Source organism: Arvicola amphibius, chromosome 7 (assembly GCF_903992535.2).
Source record: "Arvicola amphibius chromosome 7, mArvAmp1.2, whole genome shotgun sequence".
In the NCBI taxonomy this organism is placed as follows: Eukaryota; Metazoa; Chordata; class Mammalia; order Rodentia; family Cricetidae; genus Arvicola; species Arvicola amphibius.
Window position 1 is genome coordinate 1,693,511 of NC_052053.1, and position 21,695 is coordinate 1,715,205.

The 21,695-nt window shown below is 48.3% G+C and overlaps 3 protein-coding genes across 5 annotated transcripts in view; 1 reads left to right on the plus strand and 2 right to left on the minus strand.

Moving 5' to 3' along the window:
• The window catches only part of P2rx3 (purinergic receptor P2X 3), a 36,644-nt gene extending 34,704 nt beyond the window's left edge, over window positions 1-1,940 (plus strand). For all 3 annotated transcript variants that reach the window (XM_038337346.1, XM_038337347.1, XM_038337348.1), the window contains 2 exons: window positions 47-124; window positions 562-1,940. In XM_038337346.1, coding sequence (XP_038193274.1) covers window positions 47-124; window positions 562-675 — 192 coding nt within the window. In that variant the 3' untranslated portion in view covers window positions 676-1,940. The remainder of the gene's footprint in view (window positions 1-46; window positions 125-561) is intronic.
• Window positions 1,941-5,650: 3,710 nt separating this feature from the next.
• Window positions 5,651-11,132, minus strand: Prg3 (proteoglycan 3, pro eosinophil major basic protein 2). Its single transcript, XM_038335634.1, has 5 exons — window positions 11,091-11,132; window positions 10,297-10,620; window positions 7,806-7,937; window positions 6,279-6,390; window positions 5,651-5,709 (listed from the first exon to the last, which is right to left on the minus strand). The coding sequence occupies exons 1-5, from the start codon at window positions 11,130-11,132 to the stop codon at window positions 5,651-5,653; spliced, it is 669 nt and encodes a 222-aa protein (XP_038191562.1).
• A 6,742-nt stretch (window positions 11,133-17,874) lies between these two features.
• On the minus strand, window positions 17,875-21,203 carry Prg2 (proteoglycan 2, pro eosinophil major basic protein). Its single transcript, XM_038338189.1, has 6 exons — window positions 21,168-21,203; window positions 20,073-20,142; window positions 19,175-19,479; window positions 18,742-18,873; window positions 18,189-18,300; window positions 17,875-18,013 (listed from the first exon to the last, which is right to left on the minus strand). The coding sequence occupies exons 2-6, from the start codon at window positions 20,128-20,130 to the stop codon at window positions 17,955-17,957; spliced, it is 666 nt and encodes a 221-aa protein (XP_038194117.1). The 5' UTR covers window positions 20,131-20,142; window positions 21,168-21,203; the 3' UTR covers window positions 17,875-17,954.
• Between the last annotated feature and the right edge of the window lie 492 nt (window positions 21,204-21,695).

A 21,695-nucleotide genomic window follows, 5' to 3' on the forward strand; every position in this document is an offset into this window, starting at 1 on the left:
TCTCCGAGCAGCAGCTCGAGCCTGCACTGCCCCTCTCTTTCCCCAGGGCACTGTTCTCTGTGACATCATCCTACTGAATTTCCTCAAAGGGGCTGATCACTACAAAGCCAGGAAGTTTGAGGAGGTGAGTTGGGGAAGAGACTGAAAGGCAAAGGACCCCGGGGCCCTCGATGGCGTGCTGGAGGGTGTTCTGAACGGAAGTTCAGTGAGCCTCCATTAGTATGCAGGGTCCGAGAGAGGGTTGGGCCAAGAATGGACTCTTTGGGGACTTTGGGCTGGGTGTAACTCAGGGGTCTGGTGCTCACCTAGCCTGCACAGATACCAGCCCTTCCCTTACTAGCACAAAATGGGGAGGGGCTGGTTCTGTGGGTCATTGTCAACCTGCCCACTGCTTACTCTTATGTATCCACCTCCGGGGCAGACCCGGACGTGGCCTGGGTACAGTGTTCCCTTGGGGGGCAGGTGGCCCCACCCCACCCCGGCTTCTGATTCTGTCGAATGGGTCCCATTGGAAGATCCTGCCCGATGTCAGACGTGGCACTGCCAATCTTGTGTTTTCAGGTGAACGAGACAACACTGAAGGGCACCGCCTCTGCCAACCCAGTGTTCCCCGGCGACCAGACCACTGTGGAAAAGCAGTCCACAGACTCGGGGGCCTACTCCATCGGCCACTAGGGCCTCTTCCCAGGGTCCCACTCACCCGTAGGCTGCAGAACCTCCCAACATGCCACTCTGTCTGGGGTGGGATGTGGGGAGGAGTCGGGCTCTCATTTCTGCTGCTCACCCCAAAGACCACAACCAGGTACCCAGGCCCCCTGTTCAGCAGACAGGTAGTGCTTCCCACTAAGACCCGAGTCTCGCATTTATCCCTTGCATGCCTCCCATCTGCTTCCCAAGGTCCTGGGACAGTAGAATCCATCCCTTTCCAAAGGATAGAGAAAATGGTTGCTATAGTTACACCCATAGGGGCCTACAAGTACCAGGCGCTTCCATGCACATTATCTCATTGAGTCCTAAAATAACCCTATAGGGTGTATTTCCATTCTTTGTTTTTAAAGAGAAGCAAAGGGTCAGGGAGACGGAGTCATTTGCCCCAGGCCATGTGGCCAGAAAGCGAGGGTTACACCCAGGTCCTTTGCCCATGTATCTCAAGCCCTAGCTGAGGAACAGACCTTCCTTCTCCAGTTAGACCCTCATACATCTAGACCCTCGCTCCAGAATCCAGACAGAGCACACACACGGCAGCTGAGAAGTGATTGCGGAACCTAGCACCAGGCCCCAGGACTTCAGCTGTCCTTGTCTAAAGCATTGTTGGAAAAGCCTCAGGTAGGGGCTAGGGATGTAGCTGAGTAGGTAGTGTTTGTCTAAGATGTGTAAAGAAAGCCCTAGAACCCACGTCCAGCGCTATACACGCCCGTATAGTGGCGCACCCGTAATCCTAGCACCCAGGAGGTGGAGAGAGGATGGAAAGTTCATCTGTGGCTACGCAGTAAGTTTGAGGTCAGCCTGGGACCCCTGAAACTGTCTCAGAAAAGAAGGAGGGGGTAGTGAAATGTAGTCCCTTCTGAGCATCCAGCCAGGTCAGCCAGCCCTGCTCCACGTGATCCTAATCGGTGATCAGCTAGGAGCTAATGGGGCCTCCGAAACCATCACGTCCAGTCCTCTTGCTTACAGATGATCAACACTGAGGCCAGAAGTGGAAAAGGGCTTGCCTTGTGTCGTAGTAGGGGCCAAGAGAGAGCTCGGGTGTCCTGTGCTCACAGAAGGACTCTATTGAGCAGAAGTCAAGTCTTGTCTCCATTGGCTTAGATGTCCCATCTCCTTTCTGGGCTTTTAAAGAAAAGGGGAGATGGAAAGGAAGTTCTAAATTGCACAGGGCAAAGCTGAAAGACAGATCGAGGTTTGGGGAAGAAGCCACTCAAGAGGCTTTTTTTGTTTTGATTTGGGTTTTTTTTTTTGGTTGGTTTTGATGAAAGGACTTTGCTGTGTATCCCTGAGTGGCCTCAGCTTTACAGCCTTCAACCTTTCCTCCTTCAACCTTTCCCCAGTTTTGGGATTTACAGGCAAGTGCCATCACCCAGCTGGGGAAATACAGAATTAGATATCAGAGAGGTTCAGCCAGTGTGTGGACCTGAGGTATAAGTTTCCTTAGTGTCAGGGCCATTGTCCTCTAGGAACATGGGCATGACGGTGAGGTCTTAGCAGAGATAAGCATACATGTAAACAGAGGGCTGGCCCCTCACCAGAAGGTACAGAGAGCTGTGGAGAAGGGTAGTGGTGAGGCTTCTATAGGCATGCCTGGGCAAACTCAACCCCAATGATCCCCACCCCAGGCGGAGACGGGGTGAGAGTCCTCCAACAGGTTCTTCAACCCTTCTTCCCTCCCTCTGATTGCTCACAGCCGCCATCATTGTGGGCCATGGGGCACTGTCTCCTCAGCACCAGCATCCAGAGAGCTGGCCAGGCTTCATCTCCAGCAGAGACACCACTTAGAGACACAGCACATCTCCAATAAGGAGGCACACAGGCCCCCTTTGAGCTGAGACTGAGTTCACGGGAGGAGATGGAGACCCTGTGTCCTGGAAGGGAACTGTACCCCAGGCTAGAATAACCTCCCCCAGGTGCCTGCGCCTCTTCTGGACCTTCCAGTAGGTGGAAAGCCCCATTCTCTGTTGCCTTTGAATCAAGTCCACTGTCGTGTGCTAGCTGTAGGCTAATAGTAGAAACCACAGCAGCCAGCTTGTACCTGATGCCCTGTGTTTACTCAGCGCCGTCACCAACGTTGTCACACAGGCCCTGGCCCCACTGCTGAGGTTCCTGGGGTTTGTTACTCTTGTGATTGGTAGAAAAACAAATAGACAATCCCGAGAACTGGAGCCGGAGGCTGTGTTCACTCTCAAGGCTACACAATTCAGCCTACAAGATGCCATCCGGTGGTGGGGTGGCTCACCACTGGCAGGCTGTGGGCTAGATGTACGGCAGGCATTGCCTAATCCAACCTTTATTTTACAAAATAAACCGAGGCTGAGTAAGATGAAGGAATGGAAGTAGAGCTGACCTGAACCTAGAGACTGGTCCTGGGATGCAAGATGCTGGCTTCTGTGGTCTGTCTGCTGGGATGCAAGGTGCTGGCTTCTGTGGTCTGTCTGTTGGGGGGGATGTCGGGAAGTTTTCTGACTCGTCTTTTATCTGTATGTGTCACTTGGGCTAAGCAAAATCCTTTTGAGGTAACTAGTGAAGTCTCGGTGGAGTAGCTAGGCAGGGTGAGAAACACAGACTCCCAGTGGCAGGGAAATGGAGACCTGGAGAACTGTAAGAATCAGCCGGTGCCCAGACTCAGGAACAAGTTACAGAGCCGACTTACTGAAGGAATACCGAGGATGTCCTCTCGAGTCTCATGGACACAGCTGTCACTTCACCTCCCTCCCCCAGATGCCCACCGTACCCTGGCATCCCATACCCTCCCCTTCTGTGTTCCTTCTCACAGCACCTTGTTCTCAGCGAGTTTCCAGTCAGCCTCCCGGAGATGGTAATTGATAGGGTTCTAAGGACGGCCTTCTCTCAAGATTATTCACTTTTTAGTCACGAGCTAAGCAAGAGTGGAAGGCTTTGCACAACTGTACAATTTCTACACAAGGGCAGACTGCGATCCCCTGAAACACTGCCAGAGACTTGAGGAGCATCTGACTAGCTAGGCGTGTCCTAGAAAGGCTTTAGTAGAGAAGGAGCTTGTCCCCCCCAACACACACACACACACCAATGCCTATAGCTCTGGTCATCAGGGTGTTGGACTCCTCAGTTAGACACCGTTCTCTGTCAGGGAAGGAGGGGAGGAGGGAGGGAGAGCTTGGTGTACCCCCGAATGTCTTCCTTAGTGCTCATCTTCTTACCCTCTGCAGCAATTCCACTTTCTCTTTAGAAGCATTGAGTTGAGTCTACTTACTGCAGTGTTCAATGCAGGGACCTACTTGGCACCCCACTCCTAAGCAGCCCCACCTCTTGACAGGATTCTATGCGGTGATTAGGAGCTGAGGCAACAGTTTCTACCAAGACAGACCCTGGGCATCCACCATCAGTGAGGTGTTTTGGTACCAGAGCTTATCCATCCATGGTCAGAGACCTCCATATTCAAAGGGCTTATCTCTACTGTTTCTCCCCAGCCCATTGTCTAGGCCTGTGCCCATCCCTGTTCTGTTCCCTCCAATCCAGTAAACTTAGAGATAGAATTTGTGGGATACTAGTATTTTTGTTCCTCAAGCCATTTTGCATCAGATGCATATACAAACATAAACCTGTACACAGTCACACACTGATACCCCTACATACCTATGACTAAAGACACAGGTAAATATGCATGTGTATGTGCAGAGACTCAGGTACATACAGGTGTAAAGTTACACAGGCAAACACATCTATAGACAAGTTTCCATAAATATGCAGAGAGGTGCAAAAGTGTGTGCATAGCACACTAGTACAAACACACACATTCACACACACCTATGTAGGCTCACACACAGATATGCACATCTATGCATACACAAAAATACAAGTGTGCACCTTTACAAGCACATGTACAGAAACTGCATAAGCACACACACATGTACAATTTGAGGTTCTCTCTATACCCTTCAGTACCCAGTCTCAACTCTGAACTTCCTGTTCTGTCGACTCTAAACCCTTTCTGCAAAATCCTTCTAGCCCAGGGTCCTAGCTGGCTTAAAGTTGAAGGCAACAATGATACTCCCTCTGACACGCCAGGTCAGAGAACAGGAAGTGAAGGATTGCTGAGGCCCAAGATAATAGACCTAAGGGTGGGGTCTGTGCTGCTGCCAGTCTCCTGCTTTTGGCTTCTGAGTGGAGGACAGATCCCTTCAGAATCATGGCCTCTCTATAGGAAGGGTGGGTGATGGAGGAGGAGAGGGCCGCCTCTCTCGGGACAGCCAAAGGGGCCTGGGAGAATGAGTAATGGAGGTGATTGCTGGATGACAGAAAAGCACCGCACTAGAGGAACAGACCTCTTTCTCTAACAGAGGGTTTTACCCCCCCACCCCCAGGGTGTCCCCCACATTCATCACATTATTGCATACCAGCTCTTGAGTAAGCCCCATCTCTTCCATTGTGGAAAGCTACTCAACACCCCCCCTCATAATGAGACCAAGCAAAGGCAGGACGAGCCTCCCACCAGAGAGATCTCTGCTCTCCTCTCGGGGTAGAAAGGTGAATCAGAGCCCAGTGAAGAACTGCAGAGAGCATTGATCAGCTTCCAGGTGACTCCATGCAGCCGCCACAAGCCCCAAGCTCTGTCACTGCTCCCCACCTGCAGCAGGCTGCCTAGCCCCATCATCTTGCACTTCCAGGGTTTTTCCAACAAGCAGGAGTCTCCCAGAAAGGGCAACGAAGAAACAAGACTTGAGAGCGGCGGCGCGCGCCTTTAATCCCAGCAGAGGCAGGCAGATCTCTGTGAGTTCGAGGCCAGCCAAGTCTACAAAGTGAGTTCCAGGAAGGAAAAAGGAAACAAGACTTAGGGAATGCAGGGGAAGCTGACTTTATGACGAGGAGAGGCAGGAGACAGAACTGAATGCCACAGGATGGGACATCAGCAGCCAGGGCTGTGGAAACAGGAGGTTCCAAGGTAGGGTCTTCCTCCAGATTAGAAGGAGCAGATAAAAGGCAGGCGAGTCTTGCATGAAGCTCTTTGCCAACGGCCCCCTGCAGCAGAGGACACAGTGATACAAACTGGCGGGGTTCTGCACTGAGCTCCATCCCACCCTTGTCGGGTACCTTTAAAAACCCTTCGGAAGGACACTGGTGCCAATAATGTGCTATATCATAGCTGGTCAGTAGCAAGTGTGGCGTGTGAGTCACACCCCTCTTGCTCTAGCATGCATTCAGCCACTGCACTAAAGTGCCTCACATCTGCCACGCATGGTGTCCCCCACATCTGCAATCAGAAGCTCGCATTTTGTCTCAGCCATCACCAGTGCCTACATCTACACCTTACATTCACATCTGCTGGTCTTAAGTCATTCCAGTTTGTCCACCTGGAATCAGAGGAAGTACAGGGTTCCCAGCTACTTCCTCCACAAGCTATCCCGTTATCCCGTCATCTGGTCTTGCCCTGAGAAGTCTATGTACCTCAGCTTTCCCCACAGACCAAGTTTGAGTTCTCCATGTAGAGTCAGTAGGTTTGAAGAAGGGTGTCCAGGCAGCTCAAAGCAACAGCAGATAAGATTCTACTCTATCAATGCATCTCCTTGTCTGGATCCTGTTCCTCTCACCTGTGGTGCACAGAGTCACGCAGTGTCCACCCCCATTCCCAGGCTGCCCTGGGGCCCAGTTTCCAAAATCCCAGCAGCTCCCATCAGTCCACCGAAACTTCTTCCAGAAGAACTAGAGAAGAGAGAAAGTGGATCAGAGAACCAAAGAAGGCAGGAAGATCCAAGCCACTGCTGACTCCTCTCATTGCCTGCCTGGAAAGAAGCCGAATGCTCTCACCACCTACCTCTCAGTGTTTGCACGGGATTCGATGCAAAATAACCATTGCTCCTAGACACCACACAGGGCAGGTTTCCCCAACCATACAGATCTGATTGACATGCAGACTCAGATTCCGGAGCTCAGGCATAGGGCCTATTATTCTGCATCTCTAGCAAGCTACCAAGGGATGCTGCTGGTGATGGCCCATGGACCACTCCTCTTGTACTAACTATAATTCATCCACCATCTTGGAATTACCACTAGGATTGGAGATCCCTGTTTTACAGCTGAGAAAGCTCCTCAGCTAGCAAACAACTGAGATGAACCCTGCTTTAGTCTCCTGGAATCTGCCCTCTTACTTCAGCTTTGTGCAATCACATGTTTCAAAAACCCAGCTCTGAGGACTGGAGTTGGTAAAGGGCTTGTCTGAGGTCAATCTCTAGCACTTACATTAAAAATCCAGGTATACTGATTCACACCTGTAATCAGTGTTAGGTACCAAAGATAAAAGGATGCCTTTGGAACTCATGGCCAGCTGATCAATGAGCATCAGGTCCCAGCGAGAGACTGTCTTAAAAATTAAGCTAGATGGCTCCAAAGGAATGACACCTGAGATTGGACGATGGTCTCCACATGCAGGTATACCCAGAACACACACACACACACACACACACACACACACACACACACACACACCCTAGGGAAGGATGAGAGAGAATAAAGAACCCTTACTGTAACATGTTCTAATTTTGATCTGAAGATCATGTGTTAAAGATCATGTGCCCCAACTCATGATAGAATTGGGAAGTGGTAGAACTTCTTTCTAAGAATTAGAGTTAATTTAGAGAAAGGTCATCTGGGGCATTCTCTGGGAGAGAATGCTAGGACCCTGAACCCCTTTCTTCTTCTTTGTGTCCCTGTCACCAGAAGTAAGTAGTCCTCTCTGCCACACACTCCCACCATGACATACTGTGTGTCAAGTCCAAACCAACACCTTCAAGTGAGTGTAAGCTGAAGTCTCTGAAACTATGTCAAAATAAGCTTTTCTTCCTTATAAATTGGTTCTCTCAAGCATTTTGTCTCAGTGAAAATAATTGATAACAATTGCCAATTTTCTTGGTGTAAATTTACCATGGTTAATTTTGAGCACAAACCTGAAGTTTCTGAATAGAATTAGTGAGAGGTGTGGGTAATCAATTCTCCCAAGACAGTGGAGGGCAACTGCAGCATCCTTTGCCTATCGTTTAAACGACACCTTAACTGTGGAGCCAGCGAATGAGCCCTCAAGACAGTCCAAGCTTTCTATGGTGAGTTGGGTTCTAACTTACCCAGCCCTTGAGAATGCCTCCAATCCAGATGTGGGACTGGTTGATCTTCCTGGCCAGGCACTGAATTTGGAAGTTGACACTGTAGCTGTGGATGGAAGCAAGGTGGCCTCGGTAGCATCTCCTGCAGACACACTGCAGAGGGGAGAAGTGGGATAGAGAATTCCCTCTCTTTTGCCTCAAGATCCTGAATCTCCAAGAAAGATCCCTACAACTACTCACGGATTCAATATAAGGAACCCACTTGCTTCCCTCAAGCCTATATTTTGCTCCTTTACCAGTGGTCAGGACATCCTTGCAGGAAATAGTGATCCTAATTATAATTATAGCCACCACTTACAGACTGTTTCACATGATAATTCAAAAACATAATCTCGTCTGGCCTTCATTACAATTAAAAAGCAGTGGTACCATTTAGTCAGCCCTCCATTGCTGTGGGTTTCTTCCCACAAATTCAACCAACGATACATTGAAAATGTCGGTATGTCTGTATGTGGGGCTCTGGGAATAATGCATGCATGTGCATGAGAATGTGGATTGCACATACAGAAGCCAGATCAGGACATCGGGTACGGGTGTCCTCTGTCACCCTCTGCCTTACTGTCTTGAGCTGGGACTCTCTCTGAACCAGTATGCGGGATAGACTGCCTGGTCAATGAGCTCTTAGGGCCCGCCTGGCTCTGCCCCCTAGTGCTAAAGTTACAGGCATGCACTGCCATATCCAGATTTTTCCATGGGTGCTGGATATTTGAACTCAAGCCTTCATGCTTGCAGAACAAGCTCACTTTACCCATGGAGCCATCTCATCAGCCCCTGGAAAAAATGTATATTTTTAGTTATGCTTACACTGAGCAATACTCTTTCCTTTGACATTAGTCCCCAAATAATAAAGTATGAGATCTATTCTCATGGTGTTTATACCGCAGTGTTATAAATAATGTAGAGATGGTTTACAGAATACACGAGGGGTAACGAGAGAGCTCGGTGAGTGGTAAATAAATCTGATACCAGATCACGCATGGAGGAAAGAGAACACAAACTGCTGTAAGCTGTCTTCTGACCTACATGTATGTGTCACAGTATGTGACCTACATGTATGTGTCATAGTTTGTGCACCCCCCACAAACGCACAATAAATAAACTTGCATAAAAGTTTAAAATACAGAAGAATGGGCAAGGATTATATGCAAATACTATGCCATTTCTCTGTAAGCACCTTGAACATAGACATTGGTGTCCATTGGGAGGGTCCTAAGACCGACGTCCCATGGAGGCTAGGGGGCAGCTATATATATTTATTTAGAAGAGCCTGATCTCTGAAAGGTGAAGAGAGTCACCCACAAAACAACCAGTTGTCAATCAAGGAAGGGAGTGTTGTTTTAGCACAGTAGTTTCTTTTCTTTTCTTTGTTGGGGGTAAGATAACTCTTTTAAAATTCATCCAGCATGGTTGTCAGATCTTGAGACTTCCTAGTTAGCATGCACAGGCATGCACACACACACAGTTAGACACGCACACACGGCAGATCTGAGTGAGGCGCAGGAGGGTAAGTCTGTCATTTTGACTCTTCCTTCTTATAGGAGTTATTTTTTAATGCTCTATCTGGTTTTAATACAATATTCTATTTACCCTGAGATTCTCATACATGCATATAATGTGTTTTGATCATATTCATCTCTGCACTCCCTCCTCTAGCTCCTCCTGAACCACACACACACACATACACACACACATACACACACATACATACACATACACACACATATACACATACACACACACACGCACGCATACACACATACACACACGCACGCACACACACACGCACGCACACACACACATACACACACACACACACGCACGCACATCTTTCCATCCTCATAGCCTCTTTTTAGTAAATATACGACCCACTGAGACTAATTAATGGCTGTCTTTACATATATGACCATAGTCAACCTACCAGTGACCATACCCTAACGAAAATTGACTTTCTCTGCCTTAGTAGTCATCAATTGCCAATAACTCGTCACCTAGGGGTGATGCTTGTGGACCCCTGCTCACCCATGAAGGAATGTTGACTGGCTTGATCCTGTCTTGCACAGGCAATCGAAACTGTTCTGGGCTCACAAATGCAACATCTCGGTCATGTCTAGAAGACACTGCTTCACTTCACCCCAATCCCCATCCCCAACATCTTTCTCTTACACATTTTCCACCTCCTCTTCCATGAAATGCAAATATCTCTCTCACCAAAGTGTTCTAATGCAGATCATTGGTTCTAAAGTTGCAGCCCTCAGACCAAGATCTTTATTCCCTGAGACACCCGCCCCCTCCCCCGCCTCCTGATTCAAAGACTGTGAAGATGGAGCTGTAATTCCTATATCTTAACAAGACCTCCAGACAATTCTGCAGCTTTCTAAATGAATACAGAACAAGTTTTAACACCGTGCCTTTCCCTCCCCTCGACCTTTCACCATGTCTTCCTATCACTTACCTGAGCTTTATCAAAAGTCCTGGGCGTCCTCACCAGAACGTAGCGACAGCTCTTGCAACCAGGAGTCCCCTGCAAATGAGTTATGTCCTCTTCTCTGGGGCATGTTGAGTCCTTGTCTAAGGCATCTGGGTCAGACTCCTCATCCTTAAAGATGTCTTGATGTTTGAAACCCTCAGTCTCCTTTCCCTCTGCCCACGTTGTCTCTGGGGTCAAAGTCAAATCTCTTCCCTGATCCCTTGAGCCATCTGCATCCTGCCACAGGTCTGGCTCTCTCTTTGGGCTCTCCTGATGGTAGCCAGTGGTCTCTAGGAAGAAGATGGTAACCTGCCATCACATCAGAGTCCCTCTTCCTCCAGCACCTCGGACAGCTCTAACCGTCCATTTGAGCTTTCCTTAGTCCTAATCTGGAGTCACACACTAAGAAGGAACTTCCTCTAGATTGGGCAGAAAGAGATGTCTCACACCAGATTCATAGACGAACAATAGCCTGAACTCTGACTGATTGTCACCACAGGTATGTATATGGGTGGGAAGTCCTGTGTGAGAAGCCTAGAATGATCACTGGCCCTTTATCTTATAATATAGGTGCTTTGGTTTTGTTTGTTTCCTTCTGAAGAAACCAGTTCTGGGTCTGGGAGATAGTTAACCAGAGATGTGTGAACAACCTAAAAGAACACTCTGTGACCCTGTCCCTATGGCAACAGCAACAACAACCAAAAGGGTGGGAGAGAGGGGAAGGGAGAATGATCAATGAGAATACAAGGGAAGTACTTACTTAGATAAGAAGCAGAAACTGTCCCCAGCAGGAGAAGGGACAGGATCAGGGGCTGTTTCATGTCTACTTGATCTTGCAGCTGAGGCAATTCTGCCTCTGTCCTCACAACTGTCCAGTCTGTGTCCAACACAGCTTCTGGTGCATGACATGATACTTGTCATTTAATTACCCGATTAAAGGGAGAGTCAGAGAGCTCCTCTTTCTCCTTTCCCTCTTCTTCCCTGAGCTGAAAAATCTGAAACAGGAGTCAGGAGTGGACAGGGTAGGCAACTGAGCTGCAGAAACCCCTGCTAAGATCTCCATGGTCATTCTCTAAGACAACACTCTACCCAGATTCCTGACCTGCAGGGACAGTACATTCCCGAGTCAGAACTGACTTCACTTATGTGGGGAAAGACGAGGCAATGACGGCAGTTGTGGTGACCCTAAGAACAGGCTCCCCAGCTGTGTCCTTCTGCTTCCTCCCTGATCCTGGCCCAGCACAACACTCACCGAGTGAGAGTCTGCGGTCTCCACGCTCAGTGGCTGTGTGTGGCTACTGCTGCATGGCCAGCCTTATACTCTGTTTTTGGGGAAGTTAAAAGGGGCCAGGGTGATTGCTCCAGGCCAGGCTTGGGGATAATGGAACTGATAAAAGTTTGTTCAGTTTTGTTCACCCCAGACCCTGCTCTCTATTAACAGAGCAGAGTCCTGCTGTCTGGGGCTTGCTGCCCTAAGTAGAAGCCTGTCTGCACCAGTTTATTTGAGAGGCATGTATAACACCATGATATAATTAGTATTAATTAGTGCCCAGCCTGAATTATACCCCTTAATTCAGAAGCAGCTTTCCAAAGTGAGGATTCTAGGAAGTGTTGTGCAGATCCCGAGGAGCAGCTAGGAACTATGGAGAGAAGGAGGAATAGAAGAGGTAAGCCTCAGCACCCCCACGAGGTGCTTCTTAGACAGCACACCCCTGATGCCTGCCTTCACCCATCTCCACTGAGATTGTAGGATTTCCCTGCTTCACAGATGTAAGCAATAGGCCCTTTGCTGTTTTCATCTTCAATATGTAGGTGGTTTCTTCTGTACTGTGGACCTGCATCAAGTTTCTCAACATTTATCTTCTTAATATGTAGGACCATGTATTAGTTGTGGGGGCTGCCCTATGCATTATCTAAAGTTTAATAGCACTATTTGTCTGTATCCTTGAGATGTCTGATGTCTGTCTGTCTCTCTCTCTCTCTCTCTCTCTCTCTCTCACACACACACACACACACACACACACACACACACACACACACACTGAGTAGGCAGCCATCAAAACCATTTCCTTCACACGTCTCATTTCCTGATGTCCTCCGGATTATTTAGAGGCCACTGGCCTAAACAACATCATTTCATCCCAACCTCTAAACACAGCTCCAGGACTGGCAAAGAAGCAGGAACTGGGATGAAAACCCTCATGTTAGGTCTTCCGGTCAACATGGAGACCACATTGCCCTCCCCACCCTCACTGTCTACCTCCTGCCAGCACTCTGGCACTAACAGGGTTAGGAGTAGGATCAAGCAATGAAACGCCCATCTCAGACCACAAATTTAAGAAGACACTAAAAATTCAATATTAAGCATAAGTGATGTTTTAATGCAAACTTTCTTGAAATCAAATTAAATGCAAATATTTTCACAATGACTAATTTTATTTAAATAACCAAGCTCCAGTTCATCCACTGTTGCCCAAAGAGTGAGTGTGGAGACCTGGCTTTGCCGCATCTTCCTGCCAAGAGCTTGTGGGTTGTTGGAAGTGAGGTTGATGCAGTTTGGGGGTGTTCTATTGGATAGTGCATACTGCTGTGTGTACACTGGCCCACACCTCCAAAGAAGCAGATGCAAATCATCTAGAGGGCAAGATGGGCTATGCCTGCCTTGACTTCCTCTGCTCTTCCAAGGGACCTGTAGAGAAGAAGCTGAGAGGCCATTTCCTGGCCCGATTTCAGAGTAACGGTCTTGGCCCTTATCTCTCCACCCGACAGACAGACTGTCCACTTATCTACCTGACAGTGGGAAGGTTGGTCAATTCCAGTACCCCTAAAACTTGGTCTATAAGTTTCAAGTTTGAGATTGCCCCAGTGAGAAAAGGAGAAGCAGACACCCTTCCCTATTGCTCTCCTTCACTGTGGGGCCCATGACAGAGGTGGCAATTCACTGGATGGCTAGGATGAGTCCCGGGGTTGCTCTTCTCATGAGCCAGCAGCACCTTAAGTTCCGCAGGCATTATTTCTCTTTCCAGATCTCCATGTGCTTAAAGGAGTTGCCCAAGATCCCATGGCAAGGCAGAAACCAGCTGAAACTCAGAGTTTTATGCCCCTTATGCACCCCATCTTGCCCTTCCTCTTGGATTTCTGTCTTCTCCAACCCCATTTATTCATTCACCTGGATCCTGTTTTCCTTGCACACAAGTCCTGAAAAAAAAAGGCATTCCAATGACTTCAATAACCTTGCCAATAGCCATAGTGACTCCTCTCTAATTGAAAACCAGAAGTAACATTCCTGAAGGTTTATGCCAGATCAGGCACTATTTTTCCATAAGGTTTTTTTTTTTTTGCTTCCATGTGTAATCCTAAAAAATTATCCTACAAATTGGGTATTGCCACCTTAACTTTACAAATTTACTGAAAGAAATTATTAGAGGTAAATGTCCCAGCTCTCACAGCATCCATCCAAATGTGTTACCCTGGCAACCCAGCCAATGGTACCAATGTCTTCAAGTCTCAGGATCACTGTTTTCATTTGTGTCCAAATTGGCCTCTTGCTCTAAGGCTCAGTCATATCCATATTACCCAGGAGATGAGTTTCATCATGGCCAGAAGCTAGCAGTATGATATGTAATAAAATCACAAGTTCAAGACGCAACCACTCCAAACTGAGGGCAGTGACAAGGTCTTCCTCTAAAGAAGCCAGTCAGGGCAGGGCTATCAGAGACTGGCCTGGAGTGCGGAGCCGAGGTATTCTTGTGGGGTGAGGCGCTGTAAGTTTCACATGGTCGGGAAACTGGCCCTTGTCAGTGAGTGATGCACCGCGCTTCCTCAGGAGGCTGAGTGTCCACCCTGGGCTTTGCCCTGGGCAGCACCTCTGGGCATCCCATCTAAAGGGATGACCTCTGCTGCACAGAGCTCAGTCAGCATCTTGCTAAACAGGAAGAATGCTCACACAAGCTCTCTCTCACCTGGAATACAAGGCCGGTCTAATAATCTTACTTTTTTTGAAACAGGGTCTCATATAGCCCAGGCTGACTTCAAACTCACCATGTAGCTGATGATGATCTTGAATTTCTGATCCTCCTGCCTCCACCCTCCCAAGTAGTAGAATTACAAATGGGTGCCTCCACTCCTGTTTATTGTTGTTATTATTTTTTTGTTTTTTTTAAATTTGGTATAATACAATTTTTATTGTTTTTATTGAGCTACATATTTTTCTCTGCTCCCCTTCCTTCCTCCCCCTCCTCTTCTGCCCTCTCCCATAATCCCCACACTCCCAGTTTACTCAGGAGATCTTGCCTTTTTCTACTTCCCATGTAGATTAGATCCATGTATGCCTCTCCTAGGGTCCTCTTTGTTGTTTAGGTTCTCTGGAGATGTGAATTGTAGGCTGGTTTTCTTTGCTTTATGTCTAAAAGCCACTTATGAGTGAATACATATTATATTTGTCTTTCTGTGTCTGGGTTACCTCACTCAGGATGTTTTTTTTCTAGTTCCATCCATTTGCATGCAAAATTTAAGTTGTCATTGATTTTTACCACTGAGTAGTACTCCATTGTGTAAATGTACCACATTTTCTTTATCTATTCTTTCGTCAAGGGGCATTTAGGTTGTTTCTAAGTTCTGGCTATGACAAATAATGCTGCTATGAACATAGCTGAGCACATTTCCTTCTGGTATGACTGAGCATCCTTTGGGTGTATACCCAAAAGTGGTATTGCTGGATCTTGAGGTAGGTTGTTTCCTAATTTTCTGAGAAATCGCCATACTGATTTCCAAAGCGGTTGTACCAGTTTGCACTCCCACCAGCACTGCAGGGGTGTTCCCTTTACCCCACATCCTCTCCAGTATAAGTTGTCATCATTGTTTTTGATATTAACTATTCTTATAGGTGTAAGATGGAATCTCAGAGTTGCTTTGGTTTGCATTTCTCTGATGGCTAGGGATGTTGAACACTTCCTTAAATGTCTTTCAGCCATTTTAGATTTGTCTGTTTCCACTCCTTCTTTATGTGGTGCCGGGGGCAGAACCCAGAGCTTCATGCATGCCAGGCAAGCACCGTGCCAACCATGCTCATCCCCAGACTCACTTCACTTTAAAAAACAGTTTTATGTAATAATAACAAATTCATTTTTCATGTGGATTTCTAGATATTCATCTTGTACTAAAACTCAGTCCAACCCCATTTTACCAAAAGGATGATTCTCATCCTCAGTGTGAGAAGGAATGAAACCCGGAGGTCAGAGCAGTGTTTAGGAGCTCAGCCTCCTGAGCAAACACAGCCCGATACTTACTCGCTGATGAGGACACCTGGAGTATTTGTGAGTGAGCTGGGCAGGAAAACTATAGTCATTGCACCTATACAATCCAAAACTATGTAGAGAACATAGTGAACCACCCTGGAGCCTCCTCCTGCTTTGTCCTTGGCATCCTTTAAAGAGACTTTGATGGAGCAGGTGCCACAAAGCCCGCTAAGAGAGCCATTTCTGAGAAGCAAGACCAAAAAAATCTACCTGACTCTCAGCCTGGAGCCAAGAGTGTAGTAATGCCTAGCAATGGTGGTGGGGAGTGTCGTGTCTTATTCCTGCAGTTTTTTATCCATTCATTTGTGTCGGAGCTGGAAGCCTGCTCAGGGCTTCACGTGTGCTAGGTAGCTACTCTACCACAGACATGGTCCCAGCCCCTCCTAATCCTTATTATTAAGAGTCAAACAAGGCCGGGCGGTGGTGGCGCACGCCTTTAATCCCAGCACTCGGGAGGCAGAGGCAGGCGGATCTCTGAGTTCGAGGCCAGCCTGGTCTATAAGAGCTAGCTCCAGGACAGGCTCTAGAAACTGCAAGGAAACCCTGTCTCGAAAAACAAACAAACAAAAAAAAAAAAAGAGTCAAACAAGAACAGTGCTGCTTCACGGCAGAAGATGGCATCCCTGAGGGCTCGTGGTGCCTCAGCTGTATCCTCTCAGCACCCACCACAGAGCCAAAAACATGGACTTTCTGAAGCTGACCATAGATAAAACCAACAGCAGACGACACAGTGGTTGCATGAACAAAAATGTGGCTCTGTCTCGTTTTCAGCTTACAGAGTAACTAACATTGAGCAAATGGTCCCCCTTCTCTGAGTCATTCAGAAGCTCACAGATCTTCTGAATGACTGGACCCATCGTAGAGAGTTGGGAAATCCTTGAAAGAAAAGGGCTCAGGCCCTGGAACCCTTGCATCCTGCTTAGCTCCCTGGTGATATCATAGCTGTCCTTCCCCGTCTTTAACCAGGCTTCTTCGCCTCCAGATGGGATGAGTCCTATGCCCCAAGGTGAAGTCAAGAGTGAAGGCAGTCACTCAAGACTTACAGGCATGGAAACAATAGATACAGGAGCAGCAGGCTTTGGAGCTGAGAAAGTCAAATCTCTGCCTTGGAAACAGCCAGCTGTTCTGTCTTGAGCAAGTCTTTCATCCATGTATAACTTCTCTGAACCTGTTTCTGCGTGGCAGAGATAATGATACTGATGGCGTAGTGTGATCAATGCAAGGCGTTTGCCACAGCAGGTGAGGGCCCAATCATTGGTTACAACCAGCACGTGCTCATGTGCTCTCTCTCGCTCTCTCTCTCTCTCTCTCTCTCTCTCTCTCTCACACACACACACACACACACACACAGATACACACACACTGTGTTTTAGATTCCCAGACCTTATTGAGAGTTTGACTCATAATAAAGAGTTTAATACGGGGTTTTCTCCAAAACGGAGCATGAGACAAGGATTTGAGTCATCCTATAGTTAACTTGGAGAAGTGCAGAAACCTTGCTAGAGGAAGAAAGGATTCATCTGGGGGGAGGCACGCAGCCAATAAAATACCTGCTGTAATGCCAGCCACCTTAATAAGTAACAGAAATGTTGCCTAGTACATGCTATGTGTTTGCTCCGCTTGAAAGGCCCAATGGTGACTATTGAGTGTCAACCGGCTCTCTGGTTACCTAGGAAACCAGTCTCCGGACAAGTCTAGGAGGGAGTATCTTGATTGGGTCAATTGAGATGTAAAGACCCACCATTCCCTGTGTTTGGATCCTGGGTTGCCTTTGGAAGAAGCTGCTGCTGCTGAGCATTTGTCCCACTACTTCCTAACTATGGATACAATGTAACCACTTGCCTGGAGCCTGGCTACCAGGACTTCCCTGCCATAGTAGACAGTACCCTTGACCTGTGAACTCAAGTAAACTGTCTCCTGGAGTCAGATATTTTGTTACAGCAACAGGGAAAGCCACTAATACACTAGGAAAGAAGAACCCGTGTGGGTGAGAGTTCACTCAAAACCGTCACATGTCTGGAAGCTGTTGGCAGGGTCCTGGCAGTACCCCATACACAGATGCTGTGTCATTGGGTCTTCCACGGGCGCTTTAGAGCCACCTGCACACATTTCTCTATTGTCAGAATGCTTCATGCACCCCACTGCACCATCCTTTTCGATAGGCAGGGTGAGATGATAAAGCAGAAAGCTCAAAATGAGACCGAGCTACCAACAATCACAAGAGAGAAGGAATCTAGTTCAGTAAAGCTGTTTTATTGTAGGTAGGAGAAAGAAGGGGACATCTGGCAGGAAAAGAGAGGCAGTTGCCCAGAAGAGCATGGATTTGAACTCCTGGCTGGGACCAGCTCAATACGAACAGATGAAGGGACGTCTCTTGATACACAAAGATCGACGCCAGTGGCCTCCTGTGAAGGGAGAACAGGAGAACTTCAGTCCTGTGTCTACGCTCACGTGACACCAGGAAGCTCGTAGTTCCCACCAGCCCTACACCTCACCTAGAAAGCCTCTCCCTGAGTGACCAGGCTCACTTCCTAGCACTCTTTCTTGAGTCCTTCCCTTCCCATAGCCAACCAACCTCACCTCGAGTACACATGGTCACGCATCTGCCAATACCACAGCGGGGCTGGCCAGAAGCCCAATATGCAAAGTTCCAAGAGCTTCCATCAACCCATCCAAAGCGTTTGCAGGGACCCTAGAGAAGGGAGGAGGCCAAGGGATACAGAGAGAGGGAGGGAGAGACAGAGTCAGCACTATCCCTAAGTTCCTGGACCACAGGGCCATAACGGAGACTGACTAGCTGAAGTGTTAGCTAACCCACAGGAATCGTCACCATTCTCTGCCTCTCTATGACATGATCATCCTTACATCATGAACAAGAAATGGCGCTGGGGAAACCAGGTGCAACCTAGAGGTCAGGAAAAAGCCCCCTGATCACAAAGATAGAGAGGCTGGGAGGAACTTGGACTCAAACCTGGTTCTAAATCCTTGTTGGCACCTCAGTGTCTTGTGTGAGTGGCCTTCTATCCCCAGCTCTTTGGGGGACAGTAAAGGGAGAATACAGACAAAGCTGTAGAAAGGTTGATACTGGATGGGGTGAAGAGATGCTCCCATTTAATTCTGGTACCCCTCTTACCAAGCCTCTGATCCTGCCTCCAATCCAGACTTGAGCCTGGTTGAGTGCCCTGAGAGAAGCCTGGATTTGGAAGTTGATGCTGAAGCTGTGGATGGAGGCAAGGTTGCCCCGGTAGCATCTCCGGCAAACTGACTGCAGAACGAAAAACAAAAGGGGAAGAAGGGAAGGTCCCTCACCCCTTTGACAGAAGTTCCCACGGTCTCTGAGTCTCCAAAATCCATTCCCTTCCTCCCTCCTATTCTCTTTCCCCTCCCTCCATAACCATTAGAAAACAAGCAAGCAAAGTACACCGCATGCCTCCACATGCCCCTCCCCCCACATGCTTCCACCTGCCCCACCCCCACCCCACACTCTGCTGGTGTGGACTGCTGTGGGAAATGGAGGCATGTCTCCTGTCTGTCCCTGCTCTCAGCCTCAGTCATAAGCCACTTACCTGAGCTTTGTCAAACTTTAGAAACTGCCTCACCAGGAGGAACCGACAGGTCTTACATCCAGGGTTGCCCTTCAGACTGATTGTGTCCTCTTCCTTGGGGCACTGAATATCCTCATCAGCCATCTCCTGGCCTGAGACAGCTCCCTCAACCCCAGGAGTGTCATCACTTCCAGAACCTTCCTCTTCCTCCAGTGATATTAGCTCCTCTCCAGGAGGACACTCTTCTGCTTCCGGTCTTGATATCTCCACATCCCTAGGCAAGTTGTCACCTCCCAAAGGGCTTTTGAAGTCAGAAGTTTCAGGCCCTGGCAAGTAGAAAATTCAAGTGTCCTTCCTGGAAGCCTTCCCCTATTCTCCCTAGAACTATGGGTATCTCTTACCCCACTCCAAACACCAGTGTGCAAAACCCTGCCTGTAAAGAAAGGAACCCACAGCCACATCTCCATGAGGAGACACCCCATTTCACACGAGGTCAAAAAGGCTAACCACGGTAGCTTAGAGTCCATTCTTTTTGGGTCTCAGTCCGGGATACGGCAACAACTCACTTTATTTCTTTGTGTGTGAAATTGGTATACAATTCCAGATACTTTATGAGGGTGATCTAGGGCTTAAAGGACGTAACATGCAGAGAAAAAAATCCCCAGTAAACTCAAAATAAAAGGAAGCCATTGTCACTGCAGACATCACCAGAATTATGTAAAAAGGACAAAATTGGAAATGCCACAACAGAATCAAGGCTACAGACATAACAGATGCTCTCGGGAGTCCTGCAGAGTCCCTGCACCCCTAGTGTACGGGGGTTCTGAAATTGGGAATGATCAGTGATCATGTGATTCCCATCGTCTTTACACACAGGAACAAAACAGGGAGAGCAAACCTGAAGGACCTGGTGACTCACTCAGATGAAGAGCAGACGCGCCCCCGAATAGAAGAGCCAGGAGTAGAGCGAATTTCATCTCGGCTTTGTCCTGAAATAGAGAACACAGATGTTTCACACACACATACACACACACACACACACACACACACACACACACACACACACACACTGCACAACCAGACCATTTTGGACCCATGAGAGGGGAGTGTGGAAAAAGAGGGCAAGAACTCAGGATGAGCCGGAAGAGCTAAGGCTGAGCCCAGTCCATGCTGCTCCAAGGAACTCATTTGTTTTGCTTTGCTTATGACAAGGTTTCTTGTAGCCTAGGTAGCCTGGAACTCAATATGTAGCTGAGGATGGCATAGAGTTCCTGGCTATCCTGCCTTTGCAGCCCAAGTGCTGAGATTACAGGCGTGCACATCACACCTGGCTTATGTTTTGTTGGGGGTTGATCCCAATGCTTGCTGCATGCTGAGCAGTCACTCAACGACCTGAGCCCCAGCCCCGGCCCCAGGAAGTCCTTTCTGGACAAAATTAAGCAGACCATAAGGAGCAGCTCAGCCTTGCTTTCCTGTGAGCCTACAAGCAAGATCAGTGATGATTGATTGATTGATGATTCCTTTGTTTACATTAATGAGCTTGGCAGCATCTGCAATATGAGTGAACGGAGAAGCAACAACTGTTGAGCTTGCTAGGAATGCACAGCGCTTAAATCGTGGGTTCCTTCCCCAAAGCCAGTTATGCTTTCCCCTTTCCTCATCCTGATGAGGCCGGGCGGTGGTGGCGCAGGCCTTTAATCCCAGCACTCGGGAGGCAGAGGCAGGCGGATCTCTGAGTTCGAGGCCAGCCTGGTCTACAAGAGCTAGATCCAGGACAGGCTCTAGAAACTACAGGGAAACCCTGTCTCGAAAAACCAAAAAATAAATAAATAAATAAATAAAATAACCTCATCCTGATGAGGAGAGTTTGCCTGTTGTTCAGAAGTGATGCTCACTGCACTAGCACCGGCAGAAGCTGAAAGCCCCCATGAAACCCTGCCAGCCTTCCACAGCCCTCAGCGTACATCAGGGTCCTCCCCAGAAGCTGGACATCCCCGGTAGAGAGAACACTTACAGGTCTTCCTGGGTCGTGTCAGGTTTCCAAAGCAGGGTCCTCCCTCAGCACATCTCAGCACATCTCAGAGCGACATTTATAGGCGCCTTGGAGGAAGTCCCCTGGCCAAAGGAGGATTTGTCTCAATCAGAGGGAGAGGGTGGGCTGATAAGAGCCCTTTCTTCACTTCTTTGAGGAGTCTACTCCCCCACACGTGGGGGAGGGAAGCCTTGAGTTCTTGGCCTGAGCTAAGAGGTCTGACTCTCCCCCCAATTCAAGGCTTCCCCGCTTTACCTGAGGCATTGGGGGACCCTATTCATCATCTGTTAGAGTTAAAGGTTCACTTTTGACCAGTATCCCTCTCTGTAGACCGTTGTGTTAGACAGGAAAGTACCTGTATGTAGGCACTTTCACAAAGGTGCTTATTGGCTGATTGTACCATCTGAACAATTGGGCTACCCACCCCTGCGACGGCAACTACAATGTTGTAGAGAATCTCCTGTAACTACCCCTGTGCCTCTGAGCCTGAGGAGCTGTGTGCGTACCACA